Below are 14,281 nucleotides of genomic sequence, written 5' to 3'. Positions count from 1 at the left end.
ATGGGACCTAGCTATGGCATCTTGGGGAGGTGAATTACCTACACCAAAGGGAGAAGCCCCGCTGTTAGCATAGGTAATAACTTCACTGAAGTGCTGCAGCGGCACAGCTGCACCACTGCAGCGTTTTAAGTGTAGACAAGCCCTTAATCCATAAAGCATACTTTCAGTATAAACATATTATTCCTTAAATATTACCCTTACATACATCTTGCAAGGAGTATGAGTTCTGACAAAATTACAAGCTTTCTGTAGCACCTCACGATATCCCTTATGGATAAAAATCCTGCAAGATATGTGTTTGATGAAATGAGTTTGACAGGTCCGAGGTGAGAGTTGTTTACAAAAAATGGGACCCTTTGTCAAGGGGTCTCTGTGTCACGTTCACCCCTAACGAATAGAAAATTCCAAAATATATCAGTGAATCAAAAGTGAACAAAAATCATTTGGGGTTGATCAAAACCTTTTGTTTGACCTAAACCAAAATGTTTCATTTGTGTGCACTTTTTAAAATAAAAGCAAAGGAAATGAATGGCAGCACCATCTCTCTTATAACCTTTAATACAGGGGGAGTTCAAGCATTCACGTGGGTTCAATTTCCCTCTCTGCCTCATGTGGAGAAGGGACTTGAACTTGGGTTCCCCACACTGCAGGATAGTGCCTTAACCTCTGGACTATGGGGTAGTTGAGTGCAGGTGTTTCAATCTCTCCTGTTGAAGTTATTCCACTGTAGCTAAATAATTAGTCATTAGAGCTGGGCCATGAACTTGAGCCTCCCACCTGCCAAGTGAGCACCCTGATGACTAGGCTATAAGGCAGTCCAGGTTGGGTGTCTCAGTCTTTCATGGTGAAGCTGTTCTGCTTAGTATAAAATACTTGAATAGACATTGGGCCACAGAGAAGGACTCTGTAGTCTGGACTGTTAAGAGAAGACTAGTGACCTTTTGAAAGAGTAGTGTCAATTATACTGAAAAAGGTAACTCTCATGAACAGAGAGAATTAATCTTTGTGTTCTGGCATTTTATTTTGCATGGGGAAAAAAAAATCAGCATTTGAAGAGAAAAAGCAGCATTTCTCTATCTCCAGCACCAGAGCAAATCTTTCCCTCTCTCTCCCTTCCTGCCTCATCTTCTGAGTCTCTGCATTCCCCTCCCACTCCATTTTTTTAATGTCACATTCGCTACCTCTTTGAGTTCCTTATTTTTTCAGTCTTTCTCCTGTCACGTATTTTTGTGCCTCTTTGGAATAGAGGTCTTGAAGTAATTCTAAGCAGTTTGCCTCTGCAAGTTTTTCACATACTTGTTGCAAGAAGAAACTGACATGTAGCTGAACTGCAATGGAAAACAGAATGATTCTAAGTCATTCTGTCTTTACAGCAGGCATGAGACTATTTTGTAGAGGAAAACTGAATGGAGACAGTTTCCTTTTGCATTAACTATTATATATATGGAGCGCCGCAGAAAAAACAAACAAATCCATGAACCTTTTCCTGGAACTCCACTTTTCCCGGTGGTCCTTCTGAAACAGACCAATCTATTTTATTAGCAAATTTCCCTATTTATGACTTTCTAGGTGACATTTACAAAGATAAATATATCCTCTGGGTTCTTCAAGAACAATCAAATCCTTGCTTTGAGCCAAAAAACAAAATAAAAAAAAACCCCTACCAATCTCTTATCCAAATAGAATCATAGAATCATAGAATATCAGGGTTTGAAGGGACCTCAGGAGGTCATCTAGTCCAACCCCCTGCTCAAAAGCAGGACCAATCCCCAATTAAATCATCCCAGCCAGGGCTTTGTCAAGCCTGACCTTAAAAACTTCTAAGGAAGGAGATTCCACCACCTCTTTAGGCAACACATTCCAGTGTTTCACCACCCTCCTAGTGAAAAAGATTTACCTAATATCCAACCTAAACCTCCCCCACTGCAACTTGAGACCATTACTCCTTGTCCTGTCCTCTTCTACCACTGAGAATAGTCTAGAACCATCCTCTCTGGAACCACCTTGCAGGTAGTTGAAAGCAGCTATCAAATCCCCCCTCATTCTTCTCTTCTGCAGACTAAACAATCCCAGTTCCCTCAGCCTCTCCTCATAAGTCATGTGTTCCAGTCCCCTAATCATTTTTGTTGCCCTTCCATGGACTCTTTCCAATTTATCCACATCCTTCTTGTAGTGTGGGGCCCAAAACTGGACACAGTACTCCAGATGAGGCCTCACCAATGTCGAATAGAGGGGGACAATCACGTCCCTCGATCTGCTCGCTATGCCCCTACTTATACATCCCAAAATGCCATTGGCTTTCTTGGCAACAAGGGCACACTGCTGACTCATATCCAGCTTCTCGTCCACTGTCACCCCTAGGTCCTTTTCCGCAGAGCTGCTGCCGAGCCATTCGGTCCCTAGTCTGTAGCTGTGCATTGGGTTCTTCCGTCCTAAGTGCAGGACCCTGCACTTATCCTTATTGAACCTCATCAGATTTCTTTTGGCCCAATCCTCCAATTTGTCTAGGTCCCTCTGTATCCTATCCGTGCCCTCCAGCGTATCTACCACTCCTCCCAGTTTAGTATCATCCGCAAATTTGCTGAGAGTGCAATCCACACCATCCTCCAGATCATTTATGAAGATATTGAACAAAACCGGCCCCAGGACCGACCCCTGGGGCACTCCACTTGACACCGGCTGCCAACTAGACATGGAGCCATTGATCACTACCCGTTGAGTCCGACAATCTAGCCAACTTTCTACCCACCTTATAGTGCATTCATCCAGCCTACATTTCTTTAACTTGCTGACAAGAATACTGTGGGAGACCGTGTCAAAAGCTTTGCTAAAGTCAAGAAACAATACATCCACTGCTTTCCCTTCATCCACAGAACCAGTAATCTCATCATAGAAGGCGATTAGATTAGTCAGGCATGACCTTCCCTTGGTGAATCCATGCTGACTGTTCCTGATCACTTTCCTCTCATGTAAGTGCTTCAGGATTGATTCTTTGAGGACCTGCGCCATGATTTTTCCGGGGACTGAAGTGAGGCTGACTGGCCTGTAGTTCCCAGGATCCTCCTCCTTCCCTTTTTTAAAGATTGGCACTGCATTAGCCTTTTTCCAGTCATCCGAGACTTCCCCCGTTCGCCACGAGTTTTCAAAGATAATGGCCAATGGCTCTGCAATCACAGCCGCCAGTTCCTTTAGCACTCTCGGATGCAACTCGTCCGTCCCCATGGACTTGTGTATGTCCAGCTTTTCTAAATAGTCCCTAACCACCTCTTTCTCCACAGAGGGCTGGCCATCTATTCCCCATGTTGTGATGCCCAGAGCAGCAGTCTGGGAGCTGACCTTGTTAGTGAAGACAGAGGCAAAAAAAGCATTGAGTACATTAGCTTTTTCCACATCCTCTGTCACTAGGTTGCCTCCCTCATTCATTAAGGGGCCCACACTTTCCTTGGCTTTCTTCTTATTGCCAACATACCTGAAGAAACCCTTCTTGTTACTCTTGACATCTCTCGCTAGGTGCAGCTCCAGGTGCGATTTGGCCCTCCTGATTTCATTCCTACATGCCCGAGCAATATTTTTATACTCTTCCCTGGTCATATGTCCAACCTTCCACTTCTTGTGAGCTTCTTTTTTATGTTTAAGATCCGCTAGGATTTCACCGTTAAGCCAAGCTGGTCGCCTGCCATATTTACTATTCTTTCGACACATCGGGATGGTTTGTCCCTGTAACCTCAACAGGGATTCCTTGAAATACAGCCAGCTCTCCTGGACTCCTTTCCAAGGAATGAGTTAAAAGAAAAAGAACTGAAATAATTGAAACTTGGCATTAAGCATTCACTATATTCTCTATTCATCACACATCACTGGAACAAAGGAATAATTTTTTTCCTAGGTTACCATCTTATTTTACTTTTGTTTTATGTAAATAATAATTTTTATACTTGTTTCCTCAACATACGATGTAATAAATAGACTATTATATCTAATTTTCTCTTAAGAATACCTTATGTGGCTTTTTTAAAAATAGACATTTTCCATTGTTATAGGGACCAGGCTGATTGAACTACAACATCTTCATATTTTTTATATAAGTTACATTATACATTTACAGAAATTATACTATATAACTAGATATTCCTTTAGAAATTAATGTAAAATTAAGAAAAGCTGTGAAAAATTAACTTGAGAACAATGTGTCCTGGGTTTACTGATCAGACTTTGTAACTAATTACCAGATTTCTTTTCCTCAGTTCTTTGGGGGGAGGGATAGCTTAGTGGTTTGAGCATTGGCCCGCTAAACCCAGGTTTGTGAGTTCAATCCTTGAGGGGGCCATTTAGGGATCTGGGGCAAAAATTGGGGATTGGCCCTGCTTTGAGCAGGGGGTTGGACTAGATGATCTCCTGAGGTCCCTTCCAACCCTGATATTCTATGATTCTATGATTCTATAGTAAGATGGAAATACAAATAAGGCAGAAGTATACAGTAAATATAATGAAGGAGTTTTTAAGTAGTTGAAACCACCCTGAAAAACTATTTACATCTAATTTCACCTCATCTGGCCTCATTATCCATAATCCTTTTAAAAGTTTCCTTCCAATTTCTTTTTTTTATAGACAATTCATTCTCAGAGCCCATTTTTACGGCTCATTTTCTTATCTTTTTATTCACTATGGTCCCATTCCTGCAACAAGTGCCATCTGAATAGAATATATGTTGCATATCTATCTGCATGATTGGGATAATAGTGAGTAGAAAGTTAAGAAACCGTCATTAAGATGGACTTGTCAAGTTTAATTAGTCTATTCCATATTTTTTGACACACTGCGTTTTATGTGGAAGACTAAGATATATGTGTGTGGGTCCCAGTACTGTTCCTTTAAAAACAAACATGCATCAAGGGTGTGAACTGAAGCACTCAAAAGTCAAGAAATGATAATATCAAAGTTGTCTGTTCAACCTTAACTCAGCCTGTGCGTTTACTGTACAATAATGTTTTTAATTTAGTTTTTTAATGCAGGATTATTCATTGTCCACATGAGACAGTAAATGAGACAAGTAAATGAGACTGATGTCCTTAGCACCCCTGCTTCACCCATTGCCAGGGCAATAGAACGAATGAGTCAGATTTTGGAAGAGGGAAAAATGGTCTTGTTAAAGCACAGAACTAGGACATAGTAGATCTGAGTTTATTCCTGCCTGGACTTCCTGTATGACCTTTGACAAAATCAAAATCTCTGTGTCTCAATGCTTCCTCTGTAAAATGGAGTTAATACTTCCCATGCTTCACAACAGGATGCGACAAGAACAAGTTTATGAATGTTTCTGAGGTGCTCCAAAACTACAGTGATGGGACTCCTGTAAGTAACCACATCAACAGAAGACTGAACAAGCAACCTTTACTTCTACCTATCCTGACTTGAGCACTTAACTTAGAAACTCTAACATTTTTAATGGAGGTTTTTTGGTATATATTGTACGTACAGTGCATGGCATGAGGAGATATCTTTAATCTTCCACAACAACATAACTAAGATAACATATATTAAGATCTAAACTGAACATGTATCAAGGTAACCGAGTCATTTAAACATAGCTAGAGTTCCAGACTGGCATCATCACATTATAAACACACCTAAAGGAAAAAGACTTACAAAATATCATACGCTCCTATCTATTACTGACACAATCAGAGCAGAGTAATTGCTGACCTATCACATTGGTTTTGTCACTCCTATATGTTCTCATTGTCTTCCTCATAATCCATATCTACCTACTAATACCTAGTGATAATCTAAACAAGAAGAACTCTCTACTATGGTGTAGCTGCTTCCATCATTTCACACTGACTCAGACATACGTTTAGCCTTCAGAGTGATGTTTGGGTTTACTGTGTGTGCTTATTGTGTTGTTGTGTGTGGATTTGTGAACATGGCTAATGAAGTGTGGGGGCTGTAGTGAGGAGCTTTGTCTTTGGGTTTATTATTCTCTCTTAACAGAGCAGCAGGGTTCAAAGGCAGCATGAGACAGCCTAGCTGTTCCACATTCCCTTTACTTACTGGATTTTGTGATTGTGAGAAAGACAAGATCAAACACTCTTCCAAATACCCGCATCAATGGGAAGACAAGATAGATAACACAGGCCTCCAGAAACTCTTCAGTCAGGAGAGAAAGAAGCTCCCCCAAATATAAGTGGGCAACGTGATCAGAGAACCTCTCCCTTAAACACCTGTTGATATCTGGAGAGTGGGGAAGGACAGCAGTTGGTGGGCACAACTCAGAAAAAGATACAGCTGCCCAGAAGGGGTGGGAGGGTGATCTGGGAGAACTTTAGCCAAACTCTGTTCCCTTTGGCTGTAGGTACAGTTACCCATGCCTCTCCAGTTTTTTCAAAAGAAGAGGCTATGTATGCCCTCTCCTCTCTCTATCAAAGGCATGTTAGGTTCCCCCTTAACTGCTGCCGTTAAGGATATATTTTAGATGCTACAACACTGAGTGAGGCTTGTTCCTTTTTTTAGGAAGAAGGCATCCTAGAACTCCCCAAAACTCCACTAAAAATATTTTTTTAGTTACACTCATATTTGGGAATTACTGGCCTTCACTAGTTTTTCTGAAGAACTGAGGGTCAGAGAAAGTACAAGTCTTTCTTATCCATAGTTCATGTATTTTATTTGGCTGTTATCACATCAAAGAACAACAGCATGTGTTGAATTCTCAGATTGCTGGCACCAAGAACAAGCATTATGAGCTAAGAACAGATAAACTTTGTTTGGCCATAAGCATAACAGCCATTTCATTTTGGCACCTCCTCTGCAGCAATCTGCAGACTGCCCATCTAAACCAAACTTTCATAAGCACCTGTATTCTATTGTGTTGGTTCTCAAGCTGCAGTCTATGTCCCAATCTCTTGGAGAGGCCTTCTTAGTAATAGGAAGCATGAAAACTTAGAATCAAGCATGGGGATTCAGATGTTGGGAGTGGAGAGGCTTTGTGAGAGGATCTGTTTCTTATAAAGTGTCTACAAATTCGAGAACCACAACTCCAGTTAACATGTCATATCAACTTGTGAGTGGGCACAAATGTCCTAACATATAGATATGAATGTAAACTGTCAAGCCCATTCTCGTGTATCTGCTTCGGTTGGGAAGGACAACATTAATGGTCAAGAATACTGACAAAGTAGTCCATGAAGTAGCATTCCACTCCTGTGAGTAATGGGAAATGCTATAGATCGTTCAGGTCAAAATTAAAAAAAAAATCAAATAGCTTGCACACCAAAGAAAAGCATATGAATCCAACGGCTCTTCACCTTCTTATAAGGCCTTTGCTCACGGTTTCCACAAAAACAGATTATTTTGGTAGACAGCTTCATATGAGTGAATAAGTTAAAAAAAAAAGGGGGAGAGAAAGATTACTTCATTAGCAGAAAATTCACATACCATTTCTGTTCAATGAGTCCCTCTCACAGATTACTTTACCAGTTCGGCAATTATTCTAAAGCTTCCCACTCCGTTTAACATTGCACCTAGGTTGTTTACTCAATCAGAACCCTGTTCCTACAGAGAAGTCAGCCTGATTTTATATATATATTTATTTTAAACACACACTACCTTCCTCCCACTCCCCCACTGGAATAGATTTTGATCAGAATAGGACTCTTCAGATGAGTCTATTTGTAGCAACAGTATCATTATTACCTAAACAGGCAAAGCACAGAGATTTGTGCTTATGCTGGCCTTTAGATCACCATCTCAGATTCCCTTGGCTCCTGTAGTTGAGAGCCAAATGAAAACTGATTTACGTGACAGTACAATTTATGTAATCATCACCTTGGTAACTATTTTCCTATTACAATTTAGAACCCTGTCAACAAAGTCATTCAAGCCATTTCATAAAATGTTGTGCTCATACAGTGAAGAGCCTGGCATGATTTTTTTTTCAACTGGATACTGCGCCTGCTTTTGAAATTAAATTTTTCCCCTTGATACTAAACTAGAGATCACTCATGTTTCCAAGGGGTGTACAAACTTTGCTAACAGGTTGAACTAGACATTTTAAGAACAAAACATGCATATTCAACAAATGTTGACTTTACAAACAATCTTACAGCCTCAAAAAGGCAGTGACTTTCCATCAGCTGAAAAGTGTAAATGCAAAATACACACCACATGCACAATTTCTATGAAAAGAATTCTATAAAACCCCACAAGAGATTAAAAAAATGTCACCTCAGTGATGCAAAAATTTTCAGACAACTCTATGTACCCGTATATAACTCACAGTAACTGAGCATGTAGGAATGTATATTGCACTTTTAGCATGAACTACAGACTGTGGATGTATATCACAACCTCAGCAACAAATACAAAACACTAACTCAGAGAAGTTACATTAGTAGGTCACATGACATTCATTTTAATATATGTTAAAGAGAACTAATATCCCTCCTGATTTTTTCTATGCAGTTAAATAAAAATTTTATTAGCATATTTTTACATTAGGTTTTTATAGTTATGTATTTTACATATATATAAATAAATTTCTCTAGTTAAGTAACAAGATTTCCTTCCATTAAAATAAATTTCCAATATAACATGCAGCTGAATTAGGAATTAGGTTGCATATCATTTTCACCATTAACAATGGAGCTCTAAGACATATTAGGTCAGCCAGACATTTATAGAACTATGTTAAAAAAAAAAAAAGCCTTTAATTGCAAGTTGTTTTATAAAATCAGCTCTGGAAGATGTAAATGTTCTAAGCTCCATGCAACTTCCAAAACAAAATAAATATTTATGGAAGTTCTTTCAGCAAGTTCATTTACCAGCTGGTATTTCTCTATATAGAACATCTACACCATCTTGTGGAGAAGAAAGGTAAAGTAAGAAATCTCTAAAAACTGAAACTGATACCAAGAGCTGTTTTAAAACTTACTAAAACAATACAAAATATTTACATTTCAGAATAGATAGAATTAAACCATTATAATCTGTACATTTCATAAAACATCCAAAAAGCAAGCTAACAGCAACCTCCCATCATGACAATTTAGCGTCATAAGCATTTGTCTTTGTAGATGGGGAATGAGAGAACACAAGATTTGTATAGGATAGCTGCAGAACAAACCTCAAGTCTTCTTATCTTAGAAAATGACAAACATGAAAATCAGTGACAAAACTTAGATCTAACTGATTTAAGACAAATTTTTGCATTAAGAGAAATAAAGCTAACACAAAAAGTATGATTCCAAACTTCTGAAAAACAGCCCTGCATAACTGAATTACCACTATCTTAATAACTACAGCAACATTTTAAATAGTAAATGTTTTAAAAAGGTACTGCAATGTCAAAACTCCCAACCCTTTACAATAAACCTTCCAGATTTGTTTTAGATGAAATAGCTTCCAAATAAATTCAATATATAAAATACGATTTTGATTAAGGGCTGTTACTATAAGGGCGGTTACTATATTTAAGAGTAAACTGAAAATGCAACTGTACTTTCAATAATAAAAATGAAGTTTATTCTCCTACCAGTACGTCATGCACTAAGGCCTGGTATGTCCAAGTATGGTGTAGAGGAGTTGCTAAATCTATGTTTCTGTCAACAAGGACTAACAAAGGCCTTTGGAAGCTGTAAATAAAAGACATTTTGTCAGTAACTCTTTATACATATTTGGAGGAGTCTCTCAGTCTCTTCAGAAATATCACAGATATTCTTTGCAGTTTTTCTGTACTGCCAATCTCTTTAAAATCAGTGACCTCACACCTTGGTGATTCAGGGGCCAAATGAGCAATCAGCATTACCCAAAAGAGTAACAGTATTGTGAATTCATTGTTTCATTTACTAAGGTACTACATATTCATATTTAAACAATATGACAGGGGAAATATTTTGTTTATATATATTATTCTCACAGCAAAATGACTGACCAAATATTATTTTATCAACTACAATTGGTTAATAACATAGTAAAAGCATCCTGATTGGTTAATAATTTAGACTGGTTAATAATTAAATCACAGTGTTTTAATACCATGTGCTGCAAAGAGCCGCAGGAGACACACTGAACAGCCACTTACAACTCGGGGGAGCCTGAGTCTGAGTATCACTGCTTTAAATATTATTCTGCAAATTGTATGTACTACCATGCTGAATTTACAACTTTAGGGAGTTTGCCTTGGGACATAATTAACTGACAGAATTCACAAAGATAAGATTGAGACCAAGAAATCAGCAATATTAAAAAAAGACTGAAAGTTACATTAAATTCTCATCATCCATATAAAAGCCCAAAGACATATAAACCTTCATATTTCAGGGCAAAAGCCAAATCCTAATTGGCAGGTATTAGAAAGAAACTTCCTGTTTAGGCAGATTATTCCATAATTTTCTGTTACAGAGTTTGTTTCACCTTCCTCTGAAGCATGTTGGAGCTGGCCACTGCCAAAAATGGGATACTGATTAGATAGACATGGGTCTGATGTGATAAGGCAACTCTCACGCTCTGTTATAACTAAAGAGCTACCACACACAATTTTAAATCCAAGTCAAATAACCAGCACCGACCAGCCTTCTTAGTTAATAGCTTAGTTACACAGATTCATGACTGATTATTGAATAGAGACTGTATTAGTATCGATGGGTGATAATCACCTTCTAGCAATGGACATTAATAAAATATTCAGGATGATTAGATTAGATTTGTCAGCAGCTTATGAAATTATTGACTCGTCCACGGAAAGTGGTGAGGTGGACGGATGAAATAGTTTGGGTGGGTTTGGTTCTTCTGAAAAAGATTCTAGGAGTAGTACTGAATCACTGCTTGTGCCCCATGCCCCAAAAGGAACCTCACATCTGCAGTCTCTCTCTCGGGGGCCCATCATGCCACCTCTCCTGTTTGATTTGTACGTGAAGCCACAAAGAGCTTATGGCTTACATTGTCATCAACATGCTGATACTCAACTCCGAGTAAAATTTTCAAAAGTGCCTAAGTAGATTAGGAAAAATCAGTGAGATTTAAACTCCTAAAAGGGTGTTTTTTCCTACTTCTGAAAAGGGGACTTCAGCACTTTTTGAACGTTTTATCCCATCTCCTTTTCAATGAACCCAAATACTATCATTTCATTACTCTCCAAGGGTCTGAAGACTAAGCTACAAACTCTGCCACGTCACTGTTTACTCTTTTCCCATCTCATTTATGAATATTTCTTCCATGTTAAAATGAATTACGTATTTGAGGGCCAGATCCTGCACAAATCTGTGTGCTGTATAAGCCAGTGCATAGTGGATTTGCAAGCCACGTACAAGAGAACAGGCTTCTACAAGGGCATAGCCTATATCACAATGCACTCCAGCTTATCCCCTACATATCATGCCGTTGTTTCCCAGCACATAAAAAGATACAGTGTGTGCACTGTGACTAAATTAACATATCAGTAATTCACATCCTTGTCAATAAGGTAAGAGATGTAACAACCATCATCAATCAAAAGCAGTTAATACAACTGCTGTATTAGGGACAGGAGAATGAGGAGCCAGGGCAGACAGGTCAGAGTAGACCAGTGGACCCAGAGCAATGTGCCACTACGAGCAATAAGCCTACCTAACTGAAAGACAGTTATTGTTCTGTTAGTAAGAGGTATCTTATGTCTGTGAAAGGCAATGCAAGATGCTTTGTATCACCAGCCCAATGATACATACAGTATGAGGGCACCAAACAGAAGCAGCCTAACCACACAGTCCCAGAAGGTCATAGGGATAAACAGACATGGAAAGTGGTGATCCTCACAGTCCCACAGGGGTAGGTAAAGAGTAGTGGAAGAGAATGGTAGTTGCCAAACCCCCTCCCGGCCCTCCAAAGAACGTAAATTCACGTTGTTGGTAATGATCTTTAAAGGCTTTAATAATCCTGGACTGGGATATTAGAGAGACCGTTTCACTCCATACCTGCCCTGTGGCAATTAGGATTAGCTGGGAAGAACTTGCTGTTTGTTTGTGAGGCTGAAGTAACCAAGACCAATGGCAGGACTCTCTGAGAGAGTTAGTCTGCCTTTTTTATTACCGACTAAATAAAAGGAAGGTTCTGAATATGTCTGAAAGCAACACACCATTCATTCTCATTCTGTAAGTTGATATAGTAGATATTTTTGCAGTATATTTGATTTTTCTGGGTCTACAGTTGAACAAAATGTTTGTCTTCTTTAATTATATGAAAGTTTTTAGCTCAGGATCTGAGGGCTACATTCTGTCTACCCATAGTGTTTAATCTGATGGGGGTTTTGTTCTATTAATATGAACTGACATTTATTTTCCTTAATATTTCTGAAGACTTCATAAAAGCAAGTTACTCTCAGGCATGAACCACGTCTTTGCCTGTGTCTGTACAATGTCTAGCTCAAGAGTCCCAAGCCAAATGGGGCCTTTTAGTGTTACTGCAACAAATATATAAAAATAATGCAAAATAACTGTAGCACACTACCTGAATTGTCCAGCCCCAAGTGTGTCACCTGTGAAAAGACTGTTTCTGGCATCTCTGAGGTTCTCTCGGAGTTTCTTATCTAGTTTCTAAAAAGCAAAGCATCTTTTTACACATCGGTGAGGTTAGCGATTCTCTCAACCAGTTTGTACAATGGACAAAGTTTAAGACAGATGAGCTTTTGCTGATATCAAGACAACAATTTTCCAAATTTTAGTTTTTCTAATAGTCATGCTACTGCTTAAGTCACACTAACTTACTTTGGACACAATTTCTCTTACTTGCCATATTGCTATCTTGACAGTTCTGGGCAAATTCCTGATTTTCCAGACAATCCAAGTCCATCTTTAGTGGAGTGTCTGTCTCTCTCTCTCTAAGCACATATTAGTTAGATAAAAAAAAAAGTGAAGAGAATCATGCAAGTTTCAAAGTCAGGCACTTGAAAGATAGACAATGCTGGATTTATGGTTACTCATGAGAACTGAGTTCTGCCTCCTTTGTGTCCAGCTTGTGCACTGAATGAGGCAAGGGTCCAGTGGAAAAAATGTGATTATGTAATTAAAGCCTGTATCATAATGCATATGCACAAGGGGAAGAATTAAGGCTGTACTGACAACTGTAAATATGGCATTTCCCAGCTTTCAAATGCCAGGTGTTCCCACTACAGTCTGCTACATTGTTATTGTTTTGCATTCTGCCAAAAGTTTTCCTAAGGACTGGAAGCGAGAGAAGGGAAATGATGATTTTAAAAAGAAAAGGAGGACTTGTGGCACCTTAGAGACTAACAAATTTATCTGAGCATAAGCTTTCGTGAGCTACAGCTCTCTTCATTGGATACATTCAGTGGAAAAACTAGTTCAGTTACCATTAAATTTTATATTCTATGAAAAAAATCACATCTCTAATCTGATGTCATTAAAGAGGTAAAAAATTGTAACTGTAGTCTTGTAAAACATTTCAGATGTGCTATTGACTAAGTAACTAAAAACAACAGTGTTTTGTTTTGTTGTCTTTCCAGCAGTCTCTAAACTGGAGTCAGAAATTCTACAACACTCCCTTTGTTGTTTTGGGAGTTATTTGGATCTCTCCCTTTTCCCCTCCCTCCCCCCCATTTGTTTTTGTTTTGTTTTTTTAAAAAGGAGGAGACAGATATAAGCAGTCAAGGTTCCCATTCATAGACCTGAGGGGAAGACTGCTGCAGTGAGGCGTTAGATATCTGGGGCCAGCTCCAGGAGGAAGCTTGCAGAGGTGGCTTCAGCTGTCAAGGAGGTAATGACGGAAAAGGTCTGGCCAAAGGAAAGGAGAGACTAAAAGATCCATTCATCTTCTCTATATGTACAGGGTATGGGAAGACCAAAGAATTCAGCATAGGCCACTGCAGCTGCTTCATCACTCACGGTTGTCAAACTAAGGAAAAGTGAATCCTATAAGTCTGACAGCATACCATAACAATTCTCACTATGCCAGCATTTGCTGCATTGGCACATTTGGGTGAGTCACATTTTGAGGTTGAAGCTGCTATTATTTCCATTCACATGGGAAAGATTCCTATTGCCCTGTCTTAGCAGGATTTTGAAAGGCTGTTTTAGTCATTTATTCTCCATAGACTTTTCATAGCCAAATGGCAGATAAAATATTTTTTCTACATAATTTTAACATTATTTATAATAATGTGTCTAATTAGGTCATATAAGCCATATTTAGATAAGGATAATTGTAGCTGAAATTAAAGTTATATCAGCTTAAAGGGACAAATCTTTCCCATTACTAAGCAATATTGCAGTAAGTAAAGGAGACTTTCTCTAAACAT

The 14,281-nt window shown here is 38.9% G+C and overlaps 1 protein-coding gene across 5 annotated transcripts in view; it reads right to left on the bottom strand.

Annotated features, from left to right (window-relative positions):
* Nucleotides 1-14,281, bottom strand: part of SCFD1 (sec1 family domain containing 1) — a 142,257-nt gene that overhangs the window by 109,583 nt on the left and 18,393 nt on the right. For all 5 annotated transcript variants that reach the window (XR_013346388.1, XR_013346387.1, XM_077818974.1 and 2 more), the window contains exons 9-10: nucleotides 12,475-12,560; nucleotides 9,527-9,626 (exon numbers count right to left, since the gene is read on the bottom strand). Coding sequence is in view for 3 of the 5 variants with exons in the window: in XM_077818974.1 (XP_077675100.1) it covers nucleotides 9,527-9,626; nucleotides 12,475-12,560 (186 nt within the window). In the remaining 2 variants the exon portion in view is untranslated. The remainder of the gene's footprint in view (nucleotides 1-9,526; nucleotides 9,627-12,474; nucleotides 12,561-14,281) is intronic.

The sequence above is a fragment of the Eretmochelys imbricata genome, chromosome 6 (genome assembly GCF_965152235.1).
Source record: "Eretmochelys imbricata isolate rEreImb1 chromosome 6, rEreImb1.hap1, whole genome shotgun sequence".
Taxonomy (NCBI): domain Eukaryota; kingdom Metazoa; phylum Chordata; order Testudines; family Cheloniidae; genus Eretmochelys; species Eretmochelys imbricata.
This window is presented reverse-complemented; position numbering and strand designations above follow the sequence as displayed.